Source organism: Heterodontus francisci, chromosome 26 (genome assembly GCF_036365525.1).
Source record: "Heterodontus francisci isolate sHetFra1 chromosome 26, sHetFra1.hap1, whole genome shotgun sequence".
In the NCBI taxonomy this organism is placed as follows: Eukaryota; Metazoa; Chordata; class Chondrichthyes; order Heterodontiformes; family Heterodontidae; genus Heterodontus; species Heterodontus francisci.
Genome location: NC_090396.1, coordinates 39,902,395 through 39,921,171, shown reverse-complemented (window position 1 = coordinate 39,921,171; position 18,777 = coordinate 39,902,395). Strand labels below are relative to the sequence as shown.

Genomic DNA, 18,777 nt, shown 5'->3' with positions numbered 1-18,777 from the left:
ACCCCTGGGGAACCCCGCTATATACCTTCCTCCAGTCCAAAAAAAACAACCGTTCACCACTCCTCTCTGTTTCCTGTCACTCAGCCAACTTTGTATCCATGCTGCCACTATCCCTATTATTCCATGGCCTTTATCTTTACTGACAAGCCTGTTACTGTGGAACTTTATCAAATGCCATTTGGAAGCCCATGTACATCAACCACATCAAACACATTACCCTCATCAACCCTTAACATCGAAAATGCTCAATCAAGTTAAACACAATTTGGCCTGAACCAATCCATTCTGGCTTTCCTTAATGAATCCATATTTGTTCAAGTGACTGAGCTTTGCATCCAGCAGACCAGCATGTATCTTGGCGGCCGCTGTGCCGAGTACTGCATGTCTCCTCCAGAGCAGCCCAGCACTGGGTTTCTAATTGTGAGAACAGGAGGAGATCAAGAGATGGCTATTTTGGGGTCATGAAGTTTTCAGTTTCCTGATGGTCATGGATGAGCTAGTAATTTCAAAAGCTTATAATTTCTGTGAGAATTCCTAAAATGTTGGAGCCAGTTAATGAGGAAATACAAATAAACAGAATGTTAACCATTAAATTTAATGGCTAAAAGCCATGCCACATCTTAATATTAAAAGATTATGTACTTCAGTCTCCTCAAACATCTTTGTTTTAATGAACAAAATAGTAAACATAATACCATTAAAAGACCTCAAATGGATAAATGCAGACATTCCCTTATTCATCATTTCATGAGAATACAATACTCACCAATTACTGGAGGAATACAGGATGAAAATAGAAAAGAGGTAAAATCGAAGATGTAAAATGTTCCACAGAATCCATAAAATATCAATAATTTTCTGTGTAAAATGAGGTTATGTCCTTGCATATTTTATTTCTGCTTATGTTTTCATTTTGAAGTTGATGTTTACATGCCGTAAATTTCCTCATTACAGATTTGTCTTGTCGCTAAAGTTGAGAATTCACATCTAAAATCTTTTATGTTCAAATTTGGAAATATTAATGTAGAAACATGAAGCATTTGTTTATTCAGAAAGCTTTTATATTTGGTTTATTTCAACAATAATTATGTCTTGTGTATCAGATTAATCTGAAGTACAAAGTACTCATGCCGCCTAAAGTATCAGATTTGCTACTCCCAAAAGAATCCTATGGTTTGCATTTCACAGCTGCTTACTGACACTCCTGCAGCTGACAGGGCAGCTCCCTGTTGAGAGGATGACTCGAAGTAGCAGGAAGGATTTTAAAAAAGGAAACTAAATGCAAAGCCTCTCCTAAAATGTAGAGTATCTTTTTTTTTAAAGTCTGAATTTGATAGGCAATATTTTGCATTTAAAGAATTTTTCCTGCTATTTTCTTTTTGATGTATAGAATTCTTAAATTCACAAATTAGATTGTCAATTATCAGTTTAAAGTTTTACTTAGGAAATTCATATTCTCTTTCAATCCCAAGAGGACTATTAATTTCTCATCAATTTAATTTTTATATGATCACACTGTTCTATTGTTTGCAATTTACTTAATTTCTCTCTGCCGCTTTCTCCTCTTCTCTTCGGAAGGTAAACCCTTGACCACCACTTGCACCTAACCCAAAACCCAGCAGCCACCATTCATATGCAAGCCCCGACAGAGAGCAAAAATAAAAGTAACAGCTGAAGAATTGCACTAGCGGTTGCAGGATTGATTTATTTTCTTAGAGCTAATACTTATTCCTCTCTCCGTGTGCTGGGTTCAAATTCACTGGGACTTCATCAGCCCTTTTGTCCCTCATCCAAAGTAGCCATTGTACAAGTGTGAGCCTAAATAGTGAATTCACACAGGCTGTTTAATGACCTTCACTCAAAATCTAGACAACACACACTCCCAACAGGTGTCAGTGTATAGCAAACAGAAGCATAAGCTGTGGGTGATCTTTGTTTCCCCCCTCCACATTCCAAGAGCTGAAGCTGAGCTGGGACCAGAAATCAAACATGGTACCTTCTGCTCTGTATTATGTTGAGTCACACCATGGAGAACATTCACAACAAAATCAGTGGGGAACTTACAACTTATCTTTTTATGAAAAGGTATTATTTAATAAAAATAAGAACTTTTGTGCCCTCAGTAGAGGGCAAACACACTGTCCTCTCACCTTTGAGCCTTGTGTTTAAATCTACGTCAGAACGATGACATGAAAATTTCCTTTCTCTGCCAACTGTAAGGCTCCAAAATAAATTACATTTATGCCAGTTCCTTCAGGAAATGTGAACAATATATAAACTACCCATAATATGGGACAAGTTAACAATTACACTCGGTGGGGTGATGATAGTGTGAAATGAAAAGTACTGTTTATGGATGAAGGATAACATTGGATGATAATTACAGAGGGGAGCTCTGTGGGGCCATCAAACCTGCCCTATTTAATTATCCATGGAACCACATGATTTAATCAAACCTTCTCATATGTTTTACAAAATTCTTAATACCCTTTTCACATATGTATCTCTTTTCAATACTTCAATTGGTTCTGAATTAATGATCTTTTTGCACAAATGCATTCAACATTCTTATGATCTTTCCAGTTGGGAAGAAATGTTTTCGGGATTCACATCTAACTGGTTTGATTCGGATTCTAAGATCATGGCTGTTGTTCTTGATTCCTTGACTAGAGGAAAATCATTCACTATCTGCAATCAGTGATCTTCAACCAGATCACCCCTTAGCATTCTCATCCTCAGGGGATATCATTCAAGAGTATTCAATTTCTTATTAAAGACAAGTTGGTCCATTGCAGAAATCATCCTAGTGAATCATGAGTTGGCTTTCTCCAAGGCCAATAGATCCTTGTAAAGTTAGGCACCCAAAATTAAACACAATGGTCCAATTGAGACATGACCAGCATTCTGTGCAATTGGAGTAGTACTCAATTATAATGTCAGCCTGGCTCACAAGTTAAAAGAAAGTTTTACTTGGCACTGATATCCCTCATCCATATAAGAATATTAATATCAAAAATAAAATGCAATGCATACCAAAAATGGAGACAAGACAGTCAATTTATTCAATGTGAAAGTAATCAACTTATAATGCAAGTCGATTTCGCCTCACTTCATGCCTCTCAATGGTGGAATTATTTAAATTTGGCTTTATCAGGGCCATTGGCTTTGGCTTTCTGTCCATGAACACCCTCTCTGTACCAACACTTTGTCTTTCACCACCATTAACATACGTTTGCCTTTGCTCCATGACCTTCTGGTCAGTTATTCTCTGTGACCTTGTCCTGTCAACGCCTTGTCTTTTGTTATCTCTTCCCCACCACCACCACTGCCTCCCCCCCCCCCCCCATTAGCTCATTAGAAAAGCTTCTGAACATCAGGAAGTAAATAAGCCTATCAAGAGGAATACTGTATATAGTACTTGAGAATTCTCCATCAGAATGGCTGTTCCTCGCAGAAAAAGACTTAAATTATATAAAACACACTCCTTTATTCTGCTGTTGGAGGTAGAGCAAGACGTCCCTATGGATTGCACTGAAGTTTGTTCTCCAAAAGTCAAAAGAAAGTTCACAGCTACAGCCAAATCATATATAGCAAAAAAAAATTGCTGTCTTTGGAGAACATCTGATTTCTGGTCTGATTGAACAGTCTGTAGATTAGTAAACAATATAACTGCACTTCTTACATATTGCGTTTTAAATTAAGTAGCTGTAACTCCTTTCAAAGAATGCTGCCTTTCTCGGATTCCCACAGATTGCTGCATCCTTCAGACATTCATTAAATCTTCAAAAGGACAACACATGAAACACAATTTTGAGTTGATTAAAGTGGACCTGCTAATGGCATGCACCAAAAAACTCCAATTACCTTTCACCCACAGCTCATATAAGAGCCACGTTAGTGCTTTGCCTATGTGTAATAATCAGGTGCAAAGTGAAACTAGTCTGTTGTGCAATTTTTAACCAATGACAGATGCTTTGATTTCTATCCTTGGTTTCTGTATTAAAATGGATTTATTTTATAATAGTGTTAGCAGACATTGAAAAGCTTGTAGATTATGCCTCATCATGCTTTTCAAATATAATAAAATACAGAGTGCTTATTCTTTAAGTGTTCTTCCATTTATGAAAATTAGCATCGATTCAGCAGTTACGGAATCCCTGCAGTAACAGGAAACGAATGACAAGACACAGCTGAGATGATGAATCATGAGACGTAGAGTGTGCATTGTTTTCGGCATTATTTGCTTTAATCCATAAACCTGTCAACAAGGAAAATGGAGGATGTGCTGTCAGGCTGATTTTTGTAAAACTTCTGGTTGCCTGAGCATCATCATTTGTTTTCTCCTGTTTGTGGAATTAATCACGGTCTGGAAATCTTGCAAGTATCCTCCAACTCTGAAGATGGAGTATTCAGGCAGCAAGAAGGGAAAAGTTAACAAATAATGGAATGTTGAAAGAGGTTTTCTTAACTACAAATTTTAGTAGGTTGGAAAGGTCAATTTTCTGTATCAATTTCTCCCCTTCGCACTGGGCTTTGGAATAAAGTTATTATGACCAGGTGAGAAAGGGGTCTAGGGTTCCCTTTCAGCTTTCACCTGATCTTACCGTAACAGGGTTTCATTTTAAATGCACCTTTTTTTTAGCACCCCCTTAGTGGATCCTTGTTCACTGCTTTCCAATTATCAGGCAAAGAAACCAGCACATACAGGTTTTCTTAGGTTTAAAGAAGGTTGAAATTTATTAAACTTAAACTCAAATTCTGTTAACGCATACGGATACACAATGTGCCCATGCTAGCATGCATACATGATACACAAATGCAGATAGAGACAGAACAGAGCAGGCAGTTAAGTGGAAAAGCTTGAGGCAATCTCTGAAGAGGATTTTTGTTACGGATCTTCAAGCTCACTGTAGAGTCCTTGATTGTAGGTAGATCTTGCTTTTCATTGGGGCCCAGTATTCTTCTGAAACCTTGTTCGCTGTAGGAGACTTTTCTCTCTTGGGGTTCATGTGTCTTCAGTGGATTTAAAGTTCCGTAAGAGATGAGAGCAGACAGGAGAGACTGTGGTGAACCAGCCAGGAGAGGTCTCTTCAGTGCAGGAGCAAACAGACACTCTGAGTTCAAACTGTTTGTACAATTCAGAAAAATCCAGTTTGCCAAGCAGGTTAGTCATGTGACTAGCTGGTCTGACCAAGTCTGTTTGTGGATTCTCTGGTCTTAGCCGACCCTGGAATGACTCTTTTTACACACAATACCTGGTGCTCAAAGTCCATTGTGAGTTAAATTGGAGCAGGGAATAGCCCCTTTGTCCTTCCAAGCACTGACTGGCTGTTAGTATGCAAAAATGTTTTTCCAGTCAAAGGCCTGGTGATTTTTTAAACAAGTCCTTTCTTCATTTCAGCAAGTTTGAAATGTAATGTCCATATGGCGAAATTAATATGCCTCATTCTTGGCAGTTGGGAATCTAGCACGACAAAGTTTAGACTCAGCGTAAGTGCAGCTCAGTGGAGTTCTGTAATTTTTAGTCAAATGAGTGCGTACAAGCCAACCTCGAGAAAGTTGACAACTAAAGATAACCTTGAACACAAACCTCTAAACCAAATAATTACACAGGCTTTGTACGTGAAGCCTCAGGAACACATATTTTCAGTTACACTTGAAGATAAACACTTAACACACATTAAAGATTGAGAGGAGGAATGTAAAATGCTGAAGACTCAAAAGCAGAGCTGTATAATTGTTGGGGTGGTCGGTGGGGGTATGGGGAAGAGGGCATGTACCTTTTGATTATTTTGTATTATTGTGTTATTCGAATGTAATGTCATTTTAAGTATTTATGTAATGTACAATTCAGGTTTTTAATCTTAAAAAAAATTGAAATGGCCAGCTCAGTTCAAAGACAATTAGGGATGGGTAATAAATGCTGTCCAAGCCAGTGACGCCCACATCCCACAAAAAACAAATAACAATAAAGGTACTTTACCCCTTCAGTCACAGTGCACAAAGACTCTGCTGCAATTTTACGAGTGGCAGGAGAAGTGACAAACGCTATATCACCCGTGGCTGATATAGCGTTTTTTGTAAAACTTCTGGTTGCCTGAGCATCATCATTTGTTTTCTCCTGTTTGTGGAATTAATCACGGTCTGGCTCAGCACCTCAGGAGGCTGTTCAGTAAAATCTGGTGGCCTCCTTGTGGGCTGGGGGTGGGGGCACTCCTGATTGGGCACCCTGTGCCCTATGGAGGAACCCCCCCCCCCCCATGGCACAAGTCGCCCCCGCTGCAGCACACCACCACCAACCGCCCTCCCCTGCCCTCTCAATCAACCCTCTTCTGCCTCACCGGGGCCCAGCCAATTGTCCCCTGCGAGGCCCCACACACTTACTTCAATGCTAGAATCCCTTTCATTGCTGCTCCTCTCGCTGGGTGCAGTCCCAGCAGTGGCTACCAGTCCCAATGGCGCGGATGGAACTGAAGAGCTGCTGGCCCACTGATTGGCTGGCAGCTCATGGAGGTGGAACCTCCTGCCTCAGAGGGACAGAAGTGTCATCCAAGGCCAAATAAGGGTCTGGGCCACAAATTCATGGCGTGGCTTCCAGGCCTGGTGGAGGCGGGCTCACCCTCAACTTTTTGGCCAGTGGACAAGGCTTCTGGCCCAATGTAAAATTCCAGCCATTGTTGCCCATCGTTTCATAAAGACCCTTTCTCCTTCTCCAACCCTCCCACTTTGTGCAAGCAGTCTGATCCTGCTGAATTCAATCTGGCAACACTCTTCTTGTTAAACCAAGCAGTTTATCACTATCTTTCCCAATTCAACATAGCACTCTTCTTCTACCCACACCCTTACCCCCCAAAAAAATGTTTGTACTGGTACTCTCCGTCCAGCTCCCCATTCAAGTATTCTTTCCTCAACATTTCAATGTAACACTTTTTCAGATCAAGCAGGTACTTCCTTCCCCACCACCCCCACCCCACAAGTCAGAGCTTTCTCACTCCCCTTCATTACCATCCATCTCTTCCTTGCTTTTTCCCTTTATTGCCATTCATTTTCCTCTCCTTCATTGCCACCCTGTTCTCCTTCCCCATGTTCACCTGAATCCTGCTGCAGATGTAAGGAATTCTGGCTGCTGTATACTCTCGGTAGGAATTCCCATTGCGAGAATTCCCAGCTACAGCATGTATAGGCTAAGGATCTATTCCAATAACAGATTTGTGTAGGAGCAGCATTGAGAGGAAGAGGGCCCAGTCTAGGCTGATCTTTGTGAGTAAATGGGCACCAAAGATTCTGGTAATTGGCATGCATGCAAATAAAAGTTGCTTGGGAAACTTAAAATTTAACTGGTAGTTGAACAAAAGAAAATAATAGGAGGAGCAGTAGTCATGTGGCTGCTGAAACCTGCTCTGCCATTCAATAAAATTAAAGCTGAAATTCTAGTTCCCCCCCCCACCCCACCCACCATCCCTATATCCCTGGATTTGCTTTGTGTCCAAAAATCTATCGATCTCAGTCTGAAATATACTCAATGACTTGAGTTCCCACAACTCACTTGAGGTACAGAATTCCAAACATTCACAACCCTCAGTGAAGAAATTTTTCCTCCTTAGTCCTAAATGGTTGACCCCTTTATCCTGAGATTCTGACCTCTAGTTTTAGAATCTCCAGCCAGGGAAAGCAACCTCTCATTATCTACCTTGTCAAGTCCTCAGAATTTTATATGTTTCAATGAGATTACCTTTCATTTTTCTAAACTCTATAGAGAATATAGGCCCATTGCACTCCACCTCTCCTCAAAGGACAATCCTCTCATGTCAGGATTAATCCAGTGAACCTTCACTGCGTGCCCTCTGAGACAAGTATTTCCATCTTATATAAGGAGACCAAAACTGTACGCAGTACTTCAGGTGTGGTCTCAGAAAAGCCCCAATTGCAGTAAGACTTCCTTACTCTTATAATCTAACTTCTTTTCAATAAGGGTAAACCTTACCACTTGCAGAAGTGGGTTTTGATTGCTCCTTTATTGGGTGATTCTGGGAGTGAAACTTCATTGATTCTTGAAATGTACCTGGGTTTGGAAGCAACATATATCACTGTTTTTTTTTCTCGATACATAGCTTTATCCTTAAGCTGCTATTTATTTACTTCTAGAGTTTATCTTTGCTGACTGTTCCCATTTTGAAAATTGTGAGCTTTTAACTGGCCCCAATTTAGGGATAACGGCCAGATCTTTTCGTTGGGCAGGAGGCCCCCTCCATCAGCTGAAAAGTTGGTGATGAGCACGTCTCTGCCAGGCCAGGGGAGCCTGACTGGGATTTTTCACACCCCAGGCCTTTAATTGGTCTTGAGCAGGACTTGCAGCTTCTTGAGGCAGCGGGCTGGCAGCTCTTAGTCTCAGCAGCGCCACTGGGAGAGGTGAAGATGAAGGAAGGTACATTTTTAGGGTGTTTCTGGAGGCAACTGGTCAGGACCCAGCAAGGCAAGGGGGGATTGGTTAGGGGGGGTGGGGGATGTGTGGTGCATTGGGGGCAGTTGGGGCTTCAGGGGAGGCCCTCTGTGGGGCACCCACCAGCCCACAGGCGGGCTTTTTGAAGCTTCTGCTGTCCGGTCACCAAGGATAAAATACCTGTGACAATGAGCGGAGACCCTTAAGTGCCAGTTAATTGGCCACTTAAGGGCCTTGATTGGCCTGGGGCGGGCAGCCGGGTTCTCTCCGCCACCGCCCTGCGTAAAATTGCAGCGGGGTGGAGGGGGTTGGGAACGGCCCCCACAGCCGCCTCCCACTCAATTTCACACCCCTCCCCCTACCACTAACCCACTCTATGCCACGTTTGAATGGCATAAAATACCGGCCAATGAATGAGTCATATTAATACTCAGGATCGTATTCTTGTTTGAAAGTACTTTTGCCCGGTGGGTTCATTTTTATCTCAAATAATTCTGCTTCACTATGTGGAAGCATTTGCATTTATATTGGTGATTATTTTTGTGTTTCTACTACGCGGGTAATTTTTTGACGGGGTAATTACTTTCTAAGGTGCCAATGGGAGAAGATGAAGTTTTGTCTAGTGTCTGTGTTTAATAAACTACCAAAGATATTGAAAGAACGTTTGGTTTCCATCACGTATTACTTTTATAAATAATTATTTAATCTGCTTTTACAGTCTTTAAAAAGTAAAATTCTTACAACCAAACTGAAATGTTTGTTATATTTGTCTTCAGTTTTAAAGGCAGCCCACCTTGATTCTGGAATCAATCCAGGTTATAATTCAATCTAATTGGACCAGATGGCTGTTCTAAATTTTGAGAACATTTATGTATGACCAAGAGATTACACTCATGGGACAAACACTTTGAGGAGCTAGATCTTCTTGCTGCCAGGTGCTACCTGGCTATTGAAGACACTGAATGACTACACAAAGTAATAACTACAGAATCAAAGTTGCTGAAGGAGCAAGCAAATAGATCAAATCTGTTAAACCTGATGTTTAAATTGGCCTCAAAAACAAGTTGGAACTGAAGACTAACATTTAGAATCAACAAACCTAATTTCTTTTGAGTAATTTTCTCTTAGGAGATAATACAATTTAGGACACGGAGATTCTGTTACCTCACTGATATTCAGTTGAATTCAACATGTATTCCTGTAGAGTAGGTGGTGCTTCATGATGCCCACTACTCCATGTTAAACCTAAAATGGACAAGAACTTCTCTATTGAACAGTTCAGTATGTGTGGAGGCTAGGGTGACTGGGAAATTTTTAACAATAGGTGAAACCAATAAGTTAGGAGCTAAAAGTTGCTAAAATGCAATTGTTGTGCATTATAGCTGGATCGAAGAGGGAATGCTGCTGTCGTAAGCGATTAGTATCTTTAATGGGTTTACGGACGGATTTCTTTTTATACTCCATCTCCGGATGCAAGACTTGTCTGTTGCCTCCAAAGGGCTGGTATAAAAGTAGTTTATCAGCCCCCAGCTTATTCTTTTGAGTACTGCCCCTTAATTACATATAATTGGCAATCACACTCCATGGGTTGACCTGGTAATAGAAGTGGGGAAAAAGTGGGTGCATTCTGTGGTCACATTAAAGAAGTTCTGCTGTAGAATTACCTGACTTAGAAATGCTTGGGCACTAAAGTCTAAGTATTCCATTCCTTGGGATGAATATCACTCCTTGATCAGCACTGGCCAAGGGATTTAATTTGAAGATGCAGCCTTTTCTGCAACCAAAAAGTCTGCAAACTATTTCGTTTATTGCCATCTATGCAGCTAAACCCATAATGCGAAACTCAAAGACCCTGCAATCTCTGGTCAACCCAGCTACTACTCTGCTGCTATAATTCTGAATGTAAGATACTGTAACTGTTGTGATGGATTACTTTGATGTTATTTTCATACACATAGAACTAGAGGAATAATACAGTATGAAGAGAGACAATTCTGTGTTACTGATTATTTCTTGCCCTCTGGTAAACTAAGAGTTAAATGGCTTTCAACAAATGCTGCAATTTATTCAGGCTGTTGGCAGAATTGTTTGAAAAGATTTATTTTATGCAGGTTTGTTTAATATAGGAAAACTTGAATCAGCGAAGTAGAGCATCAAACATTCGACACTAAACACCCATCAATTATTCTTACAGATTCTTTCAGCAAATCTACTTTGGTACAAACATGGCCAGAGGTCAATATGGCACTAGTTGCAGGAGCTGAACTTTCCCTGAAAGCTCCCCAGTAGAACAATGCCTCTTCAATGTAGGGACAAGCTTATATTTTTAAATGAAGCAACATATGAAAGGTGACTATACTTAGTGTGAAAAAGCAAACTACATTCTACCCGATACATGTAAACACTGATCAAAGGCTAAACAGTTAAAATAGCCAAACAGAAGTCCAAACTGTAATTCTAATGTTAATGCATAGTCAGTTAACAGTTTCAATACTCAATCAGCAGTTAACAATTTCAATACTCAATCAGCAAGTTACTCAGTCAAAGACTGCCAAAGCCTAGCTGATGTAAACTGGTAAATATCAACTGAACAGCAGTGCTGAAAGTCAGGTTTTTCAGTCAAATCATAATTACATACAGACGTTCATTATTAACATACTTTAACAGTGTGACTCAGGACTACAATATAAATAGACACCTTTAAATTGAAACCATTGTTGAAACACAGGTAAAGGTCTGGGACAATGGAACCAAGTTGATTTCCAATACTGTAGTATTCCCTCTATATTTGATTTTCAATCATCAGATAATCTAACAGTCTAAAAATCAACACTTTTGTGCAATTAACTGATTTACTGTTTTGTTTTTATTGGTTTCTTTCCAGGGTTAAGATGCTTGACCTCTGCTCTCTGTGGCACCAACCAGTTTACGGTAAAGAAGGGTCATCGATGGCATGGGCGGGGTCACAGGTGAATGAGACTGTGATGGCATATCGAGTGCCCCATTCCACCTTTTCCACATAATGAAGATTTTCTGAGCCGGAAGTGAAGAATGAAACACGACCTGGGGCATGAAAGAATGCACCAATTAGCTCTGATAAAGTTCCAAGACATATGTTTACAATTAGAACCACTCTGACGGCACTGCTGCTGCTAGAAAAGTTCAAACATCAGAGTACTTTCCAGAAAATGTTTAAAAGTCAGTTTTTGCAACGTACTACTGGAGAACTCATGGATCACGTCAGTGTGAACTATTTAATTATAGGTGAAGATAAGTTTAATTGTTCATTTATTTCCTAAGGCACACATCCAAAGAAGGCTGGAAGCTGAAACTCTTTTATAAGGCTGACATTCATTTGGAATGTGGTTAAGTTCAAGTTGACTGGTCTCCAACTGTGCTGGCTACAGTAAAGCCACTGGTATACAGCAGCCACGCACCTATAACGATGCAGAAGGTTTTGCATTATTATAACAGGCCATATAGGCATACAAAAGACTGCATTTGTGCTGATACTGAACAGTTTTGTGGCATAAGGGTAATGCGCAAAATAAGTAACTACTCCCTCCATCAACTTGTTGATATTATTTGGAAGAGAAATAACTATATTACCCGTCATTGGTTTGGTTTGATTTAGACAGGACAAAGTTGGCTGCACTAATTGTATTACACATTTAAAATGCAGTGAAAATGACACAAAAGTATAACATCGTTCTTTGAATTCAGGGAACTCTTATAGATATCCAGGGTATTACAGAATATCAAGCTAGAGTTATCCAAGTTTGGAAGATTTAGTCCTCAATGAGTACAGTGTTAGCTTTGGTTCAATTGCAGCACTAAGTCAGAAGGTCATGGGTTCAAACCAAATTCCAGAGTCTTGAGCACATAATCCGAGTTAACATTTCAGTGAAGTACTAAAGTAATGCTGCACTACCAATGAGATGGTTAACCCTACTCTGCTCTCTCAGGTGGGTGTAAAAGATCCCATGGCACGAGCCAAAGAGATGGAGAGTTCTGCCAGTATCCTGGCCAATATTCATCCTTCAACAAACACCACTAAGAAACCAGGTCATGTACCCCATTGCTGGTTGTGGAACCATGCAGTGCAAATATTGGCTACCCCATTTCCCTACAATAAAACAGCAATTACACACTTCATTGGCTGCAAAGCGTGATGAGATCGTGAAAGACACTTTCCTTTCCACTGCACAGTTCAGTAAAGTTATTGCAAATTCAAAGTCACTATGATTTTATGAACTGACCTCTGTATTTTTAGTCAGTGAAAAAAAACTGTGGAAAGAATTATCAATAGATTAACATAGGAAATTGAATACTATGTTTATTGTATTTTGTTTGTAGCTGTAGTGTGTGATTAAATGTTTGAAAACTTTTAAAACTTCCATTCTGCATTGCACAACAACTTTGTAGCAAAGCATGCACTGATTACTATCCTCACTGAAATAATTAAGCTTATTTTACATACAGAACTTTTCTGTTTTCATTAGACAGTTGTTGTTAAAAGTTTACAAATGATGTTTTTCCAAAAACATCTGAGTAATGATTTTACAGATGACAAGATTAGAACAATAAGAGAGATGTGGTCAGTGCTGGAATTTATAACAATAATCTCACTGCTGACATGAGCAGCTAACAGAAAACTGGCAGTACAAATCCTGTTTATTTTAATTAAGCATTGGAAAAAGGTAATTCTGAAATTTCCATGAGCTCATACTCAACATACTCGTATCATTTATCAAACTTATATCTAGTTTGCAATACTGAGATAAAGTGAGAAATATAATCAGAAAATGTAACTTTAATAAAAGTTGACCACTTGACAGGTAAAATATGAATTAATATTAATGGAAGAGTTCAAACCTCCGAAACTCTTGTGCATAATTTTTAGCCAGTAAAAAATCCTAAATTTCTGAAATTGCAAGAATTTAGACTAAATGCAGGCTTTTCTCAAAGCACAATACCAAGTACTAAATAAAGTTATTTATCGAACAGTAAACTCTGATTTATAGAAGCAGATGGTATCCATACTATAAAACTTCATATCAATATCATTGTGCACCACAATTTAAACAGTTGATTCAGCAAACTATCTGTTTTTGACGAAAAATGTTTAAAAAGTTAATTTGATTTCTTTTAGGAACAGTTGATCTGCTGGACAGTGAACTGCTCAAATGGATCTTCTCTTAAAACTTCAACCTGTTAATTTAACCTAGTTTGAAATTTGAAATGTATGGTAGTCTAAATAATCTAAGCATTTCGACTGTAAAGTTAGCATATGCCAGAGGAACAACTATCACAAATGTGCAAGGCAGAGCAGTCAATTGCCCACCATTAGATGTGCTCTTTTAGTCTGATTGAAGTCTATCCCAATTTTTAATATATTAATGAGGCAGTGCCTGTCCTTCTCAGAAATGTTTATCCTACACCAGGTTTCCCCTGGTTAAAACCTAATTTATTCCAAACCCCTCCATCAAATGTAGTCTTCTCTTAAGGTAATACAAGATGATGTGAGGAAATCAAAAGGTGAATAGTTTAAGCACCCTCCACATTATCAACTCTCCCACCATGAGGAAGAGCATGCAATTGTCCCCAGCTCTATATCAACAGGTGCAAAACAATGGCACTGATGGATTTTTCTTCTCTTCAACAAAGTGCCTCATTGAACTTTACCTGCCGAAGTTCAGGCACTCACTGGATGATGTTATTGATCTAAGGCTGCATTCTGCTATTCTTAATGCAAACTGTGCAACATCTTAAATAGTACTGGCTCATTGTCTAGTTGCAGCCTCTTTTTCAACCTTCCTTGAATATTTGACAAAATTTATGATTCTTGGAAAGGGGTTAGAATAACCAGTTATAACTTGTGTCAGGTCATCTTGTAATCGAGGGGTTTTGATTGGATGCACACTGAAAACTTTCATCACATCACATCACACCAGAACTCACATTTCTTTTATTAAGATTAATTCCTCGGCTCACAACCCTGTCCCCAAAAAATGCTTTGCTTATTTGTAGAAGAAACTGGAATATAATTGAAATACAATTCTTGCCAATAACAATGGAAAGGAATAGAAGGCAAAGGGCTGTGTAGACGACAAGAATCTCTTAAAGGTACAACTACTCTGCAAAATTAATTTCTTGCCCATAGCAGAATATGTGAAGCATAAGAACCCTAGGCATATGATACTTAGACCAAAAGCTTATAGAAAGGTCAGTTCATTTCAGACTTTTTTTTTGAAGAAACAAAACCTTCTTATGAATCTACTTTGATCATTTAATACTTTATTTAATGATCCTAGGTAATCAAATATAACTTCCATCAACATCATTAGCATAACTTAGTAACACAATTTATTTATTTTTATTTATAGATACAGCACTGAAACAGGCCCTTCGGCCCACCGAGTCTGTGCCGACCAACAACCACCTATTTATACTAACCCTACAGTAATCCCCATATTCCCTACCACCTACCTACACTAGGGGCAATTTACAATAGCCAATTTACCTATCACCTGCAAGTCTTTGGTGATGGGAGGAAACCGGAGCACCCGGCGAAAACAATATGTTACTAAAATCTTGAATCTATACTTATTTACTTCAACCTACTTTCATCATATCTTGGGAGGATACATATCTATCTCTCATAGTAGAGAACTGGAAATCCTTTCACTGCCACCTAGTGTTACTGCACAATTAAGTTTACTGATCTAAGTTTTTCTGAGCAGAGGATTATACAGTACAATTTAAATAGGAAACAAAATATTATGTAAAATAATGTTAATGTTCATATTTATGAATGATATGGCTGTATCATATTGTGGAGAGCAGTATTATTTACATTAACAGAACAACTGGATTCTAAATCAACCATCATTCTCCAACAGCTTCCAACCTCACAGTCCCGCAACCCCGGACAGCCCGCTTCTACCTCCTTCCCAAAATCCACAAACAGGACTGTCCCGGCAGATCCATTGTTTCAGCCTGTTCCTGCCCCACTGAACTTATTTCTTCCTATCTTGACTCTAACTTTTTTTCCCAGGTCCAGTCTCTTCCCACCTACATCCATGACTCTTCTGACGCCCTACGTCATTTTGAAAATTTCCAGTTTCCTGGCCCCAACTGCCTCCTCTTCACTACGGACATCCAATCTCTCTACACCTCCATCCCCCACCAGGATGGTCTGAGGGCTCTCCGCTTATTCCTTGAGCAGAGGCCCAACCAGTCCCCATCCACTGCCACCCTCCTTCGCCTGGTTGAACTTGTTCTCACATTGAACAACTTCTCCTTCAACTCCACTCACTTCCTTCAAGTAAAAGGTGTTGCTATGGGTACCCACACGGGCCCTATCCTTTTTGTGGGATATGTCGAACATTCCTTGTTCCAGTCCTACTCAGGCCTCCTCCCCTACGCTTTTACTGTTACATTTATGACTGTATCGGTGGTGTTTCCTGCTCTCGCCCCGAACTGGAAAACTTTATCAACTTTGCTTCTATTCTCCACCCTTCTCTCACCTTTACATGGTCCATCTGCGACACTTCCCTTCCTTTCCTCGACTTCTCTGTGTCCATCTCTGGGGATAGGCTGTCTACTAATATTCATTATAAGCCCACCGACTCCCACAGCTACCTCGACTACACTTTTTCACACCCTGCCTCCTGTAAGGACTCCATTCCATTCTCCCAGTCTCTCCGTCTCCGACGCATCTGCTCTGATGATGCTAACTTCCATGACAGCGCTTCTGATATGTCTTCCTTTTTCCTCAACCAATGATTCCCCCCACTGTGCTGACAGGGCCCCGAACCATCTCCGGCCCATTTCCCGCACCTCTACCCTCACCCCTTCCCCGCCCTCCCAGAACCAGTTCCCCTTGTCCTCACTTTCCATCCCATCAGCCTCCATATCCAAAGGATCATCCTCTGCCATTTCCACCACCTCCAGTGTGATGCCACTACCAAAGGCATCTTCCCCTCCCTTCCCCTGTCAGCATTCCGAATGGATTGTTCCCTCCGCGACACCCTGGTCCACTCCTCCATTATCCCCATCATCTTGTCCCCTTCCCACGGCACCTTCCCCTGCCAGCGCAGGAGGTATAATACCTGCCCATTTACCTCTTCTCGCCGCACTATCCAAGGCCCCTAACACTCCTTTCAGGTGAAGCAGTGATTTACTTGTACTTCTTTCAATGTAGTATACTGTACTCGCTGCTCACAATGTGGTCTCTTCCACACTGGGGAGACCAAACGGAGACTGGGTGACCGCTTTGCGGAACACCTGCGCTCAGTCCGAAAGCATGATCCCGAGCTTCCGGTTGCTGGGCATTTCAACACTCCCCCCTGCTCTCATGCTCACATCTCTGTCCTGGGATTGCTGCAGTGTTCCAGTGAACATCAACGCAAGCTTGAGGAACAGCATCTCATTTACCGATTAGGCAGGCTACAGCCTGCCGGACTGAACATTGAGTTCAATAATTTCAGAGCATGACGGGCCTCCCCATTTTACTTTTATCTTTAGTTAATTTTTTCTTTTTTCTTTTCTTTTTTGTGCTTGTTCAGTTTGTTTCTACAGTGCCTACCCACTTTTTTCATGTTTGTGCTTGTAGCTGTTCAGTTTTCAATCCATTAACACCCCCTCTGTACTAATGCTTTGTCTTTCAGCACACCATTAACATTAGCCTTTGCTCCATGACCTTCTGGTCAGCTATTCTGTGACCTTGTCCTATCAACACCTCTTTTGTTATCTCTTGTCCCACCTCCGTTTTACTTGCTTAAAACCTTTTACATTTCTTATATCTTCCAGTTCTTAAGAAGGGTCACTGACCTGAAACGTTAACTCTGCTTCTCTCTCCACAGATGCTGCCAGACCTGCTGCGCTTTTCCAGCACTTTCTGTTTTTATTTCAGATTTCCAGAATCCACAATATTTTGCTTTTATTACATCATTCTCCATCCTTGTTTTGTACATAGAATCATAGAATAGCACAGCAAAAAAAGGAAGCCATTCACCCACCTGTGTACCAGGTCTTTTATAGAGCAATTAATTTAGTTCCACGCCCCTGCTCTTTCCCCATATCCTTGCAATGTTTTTCTCCTTGAAGTATTGATTCAATTCCCTTTTGAAGGCTGAGTGCTTTTGTTTACAAAATAGTAAATTTAGCAAAATAATGCCATTGCTATCATTACGTTCCCAAATTTATTGTGTATTGCTACATTTCAGCTATGTGGAGCCATGCTTATTTTGTTCAATTAGATTGCCAAAGAGAATAATATAATTTTACACAAAGCTTCTGGACAATTACATTTTATAATTGAATGTGATCTGCATTTGCGTGACTGTGATACTGTTTTAAACAAAGTATAATTTAAATTAGAAAAGATATTTGGTGACTTGAAGCAATGCTTAGAATTTGAAACATTTTCACTGCTTTTTTGGGTGACCGGGTATAGAAATGGAAAATGGGATTTGATGGTGTTTTTTCCCAGGCTGCGACTATGCAGAATCTGCTCTGCCTTGAGAAAAGAGAAAGAAACAAGAATATGAGGTATCCAGACAAATATGGCAGTATTTTAAGAAAATGTTTCTGGGGACTTGGGGGGGAGCAAATTTTTATTTTTTCCTGTAAAAGGCACTTTTTCCACAACTGTTACAATTTTGAGTTTTGGCTTCAATATCATCAGTTGTTTGTACCAGTTCTCAGTCAAGAACCAAAGCACTTAAAAGATCAAATCCTGCCTCTGTCTGAAACAGTGACAGGTACCTGTAGCAATGGATACTGCACAATAATTTTCTTCGGTTCTGTCAGCTACTAGCTGCTGGAGTATCTGTACTGATCCCAAAAGTACATTTTAACTGATAAGGGTTAATGGGAAATGGAGGTCAAAATACCATCTCTAATAGCACTCCAGCAGCCAAACAAGTCCATTTTAAAATCAAATCCTGAAGTGGTGACTTTCCATATCTACAGTTGGTGCAACGTTATTTAAAAACAATAAACACAATGTTGCCAGACCAAGAATGGTGGGAGCTTGTACAACTCATGTGATATATTGATGAGGCACCATTGGAGAGTTAATTAGAGTCACTTTAAAAATGAAAGCAGCGTTTTACTGCCAAAATGGCCAGCAAACACTACAATTGAACATGGGCAGATGCAGCTCAGTTATAATACTTTATATCAAACAAATATATTTCATTATACAAAACAAAAACTGATCATAAATGTTCTTATGTTGGATTTCAGCTTGAATAAATAGCCCAATACAAATTTTCAGTTATTATAAAAGAGACCTTCGGACTTCCCATTTTGGTTGGATATTAAGTAAT

General features: G+C 40.0%; 1 protein-coding gene across 1 annotated transcript in view; it reads right to left on the bottom strand.

The window, feature by feature from the left end:
* Positions 1 to 10,524: 10,524 nt before the first annotated feature.
* The window catches only part of ogfod3 (2-oxoglutarate and iron dependent oxygenase domain containing 3), a 168,368-nt gene continuing 160,115 nt past the window's right edge, over positions 10,525 to 18,777 (bottom strand). The window contains exon 9 of the mRNA XM_068058085.1: positions 10,525 to 11,503. Coding sequence (XP_067914186.1) covers positions 11,367 to 11,503 — 137 coding nt within the window. The 3' untranslated portion in view covers positions 10,525 to 11,366. The remainder of the gene's footprint in view (positions 11,504 to 18,777) is intronic.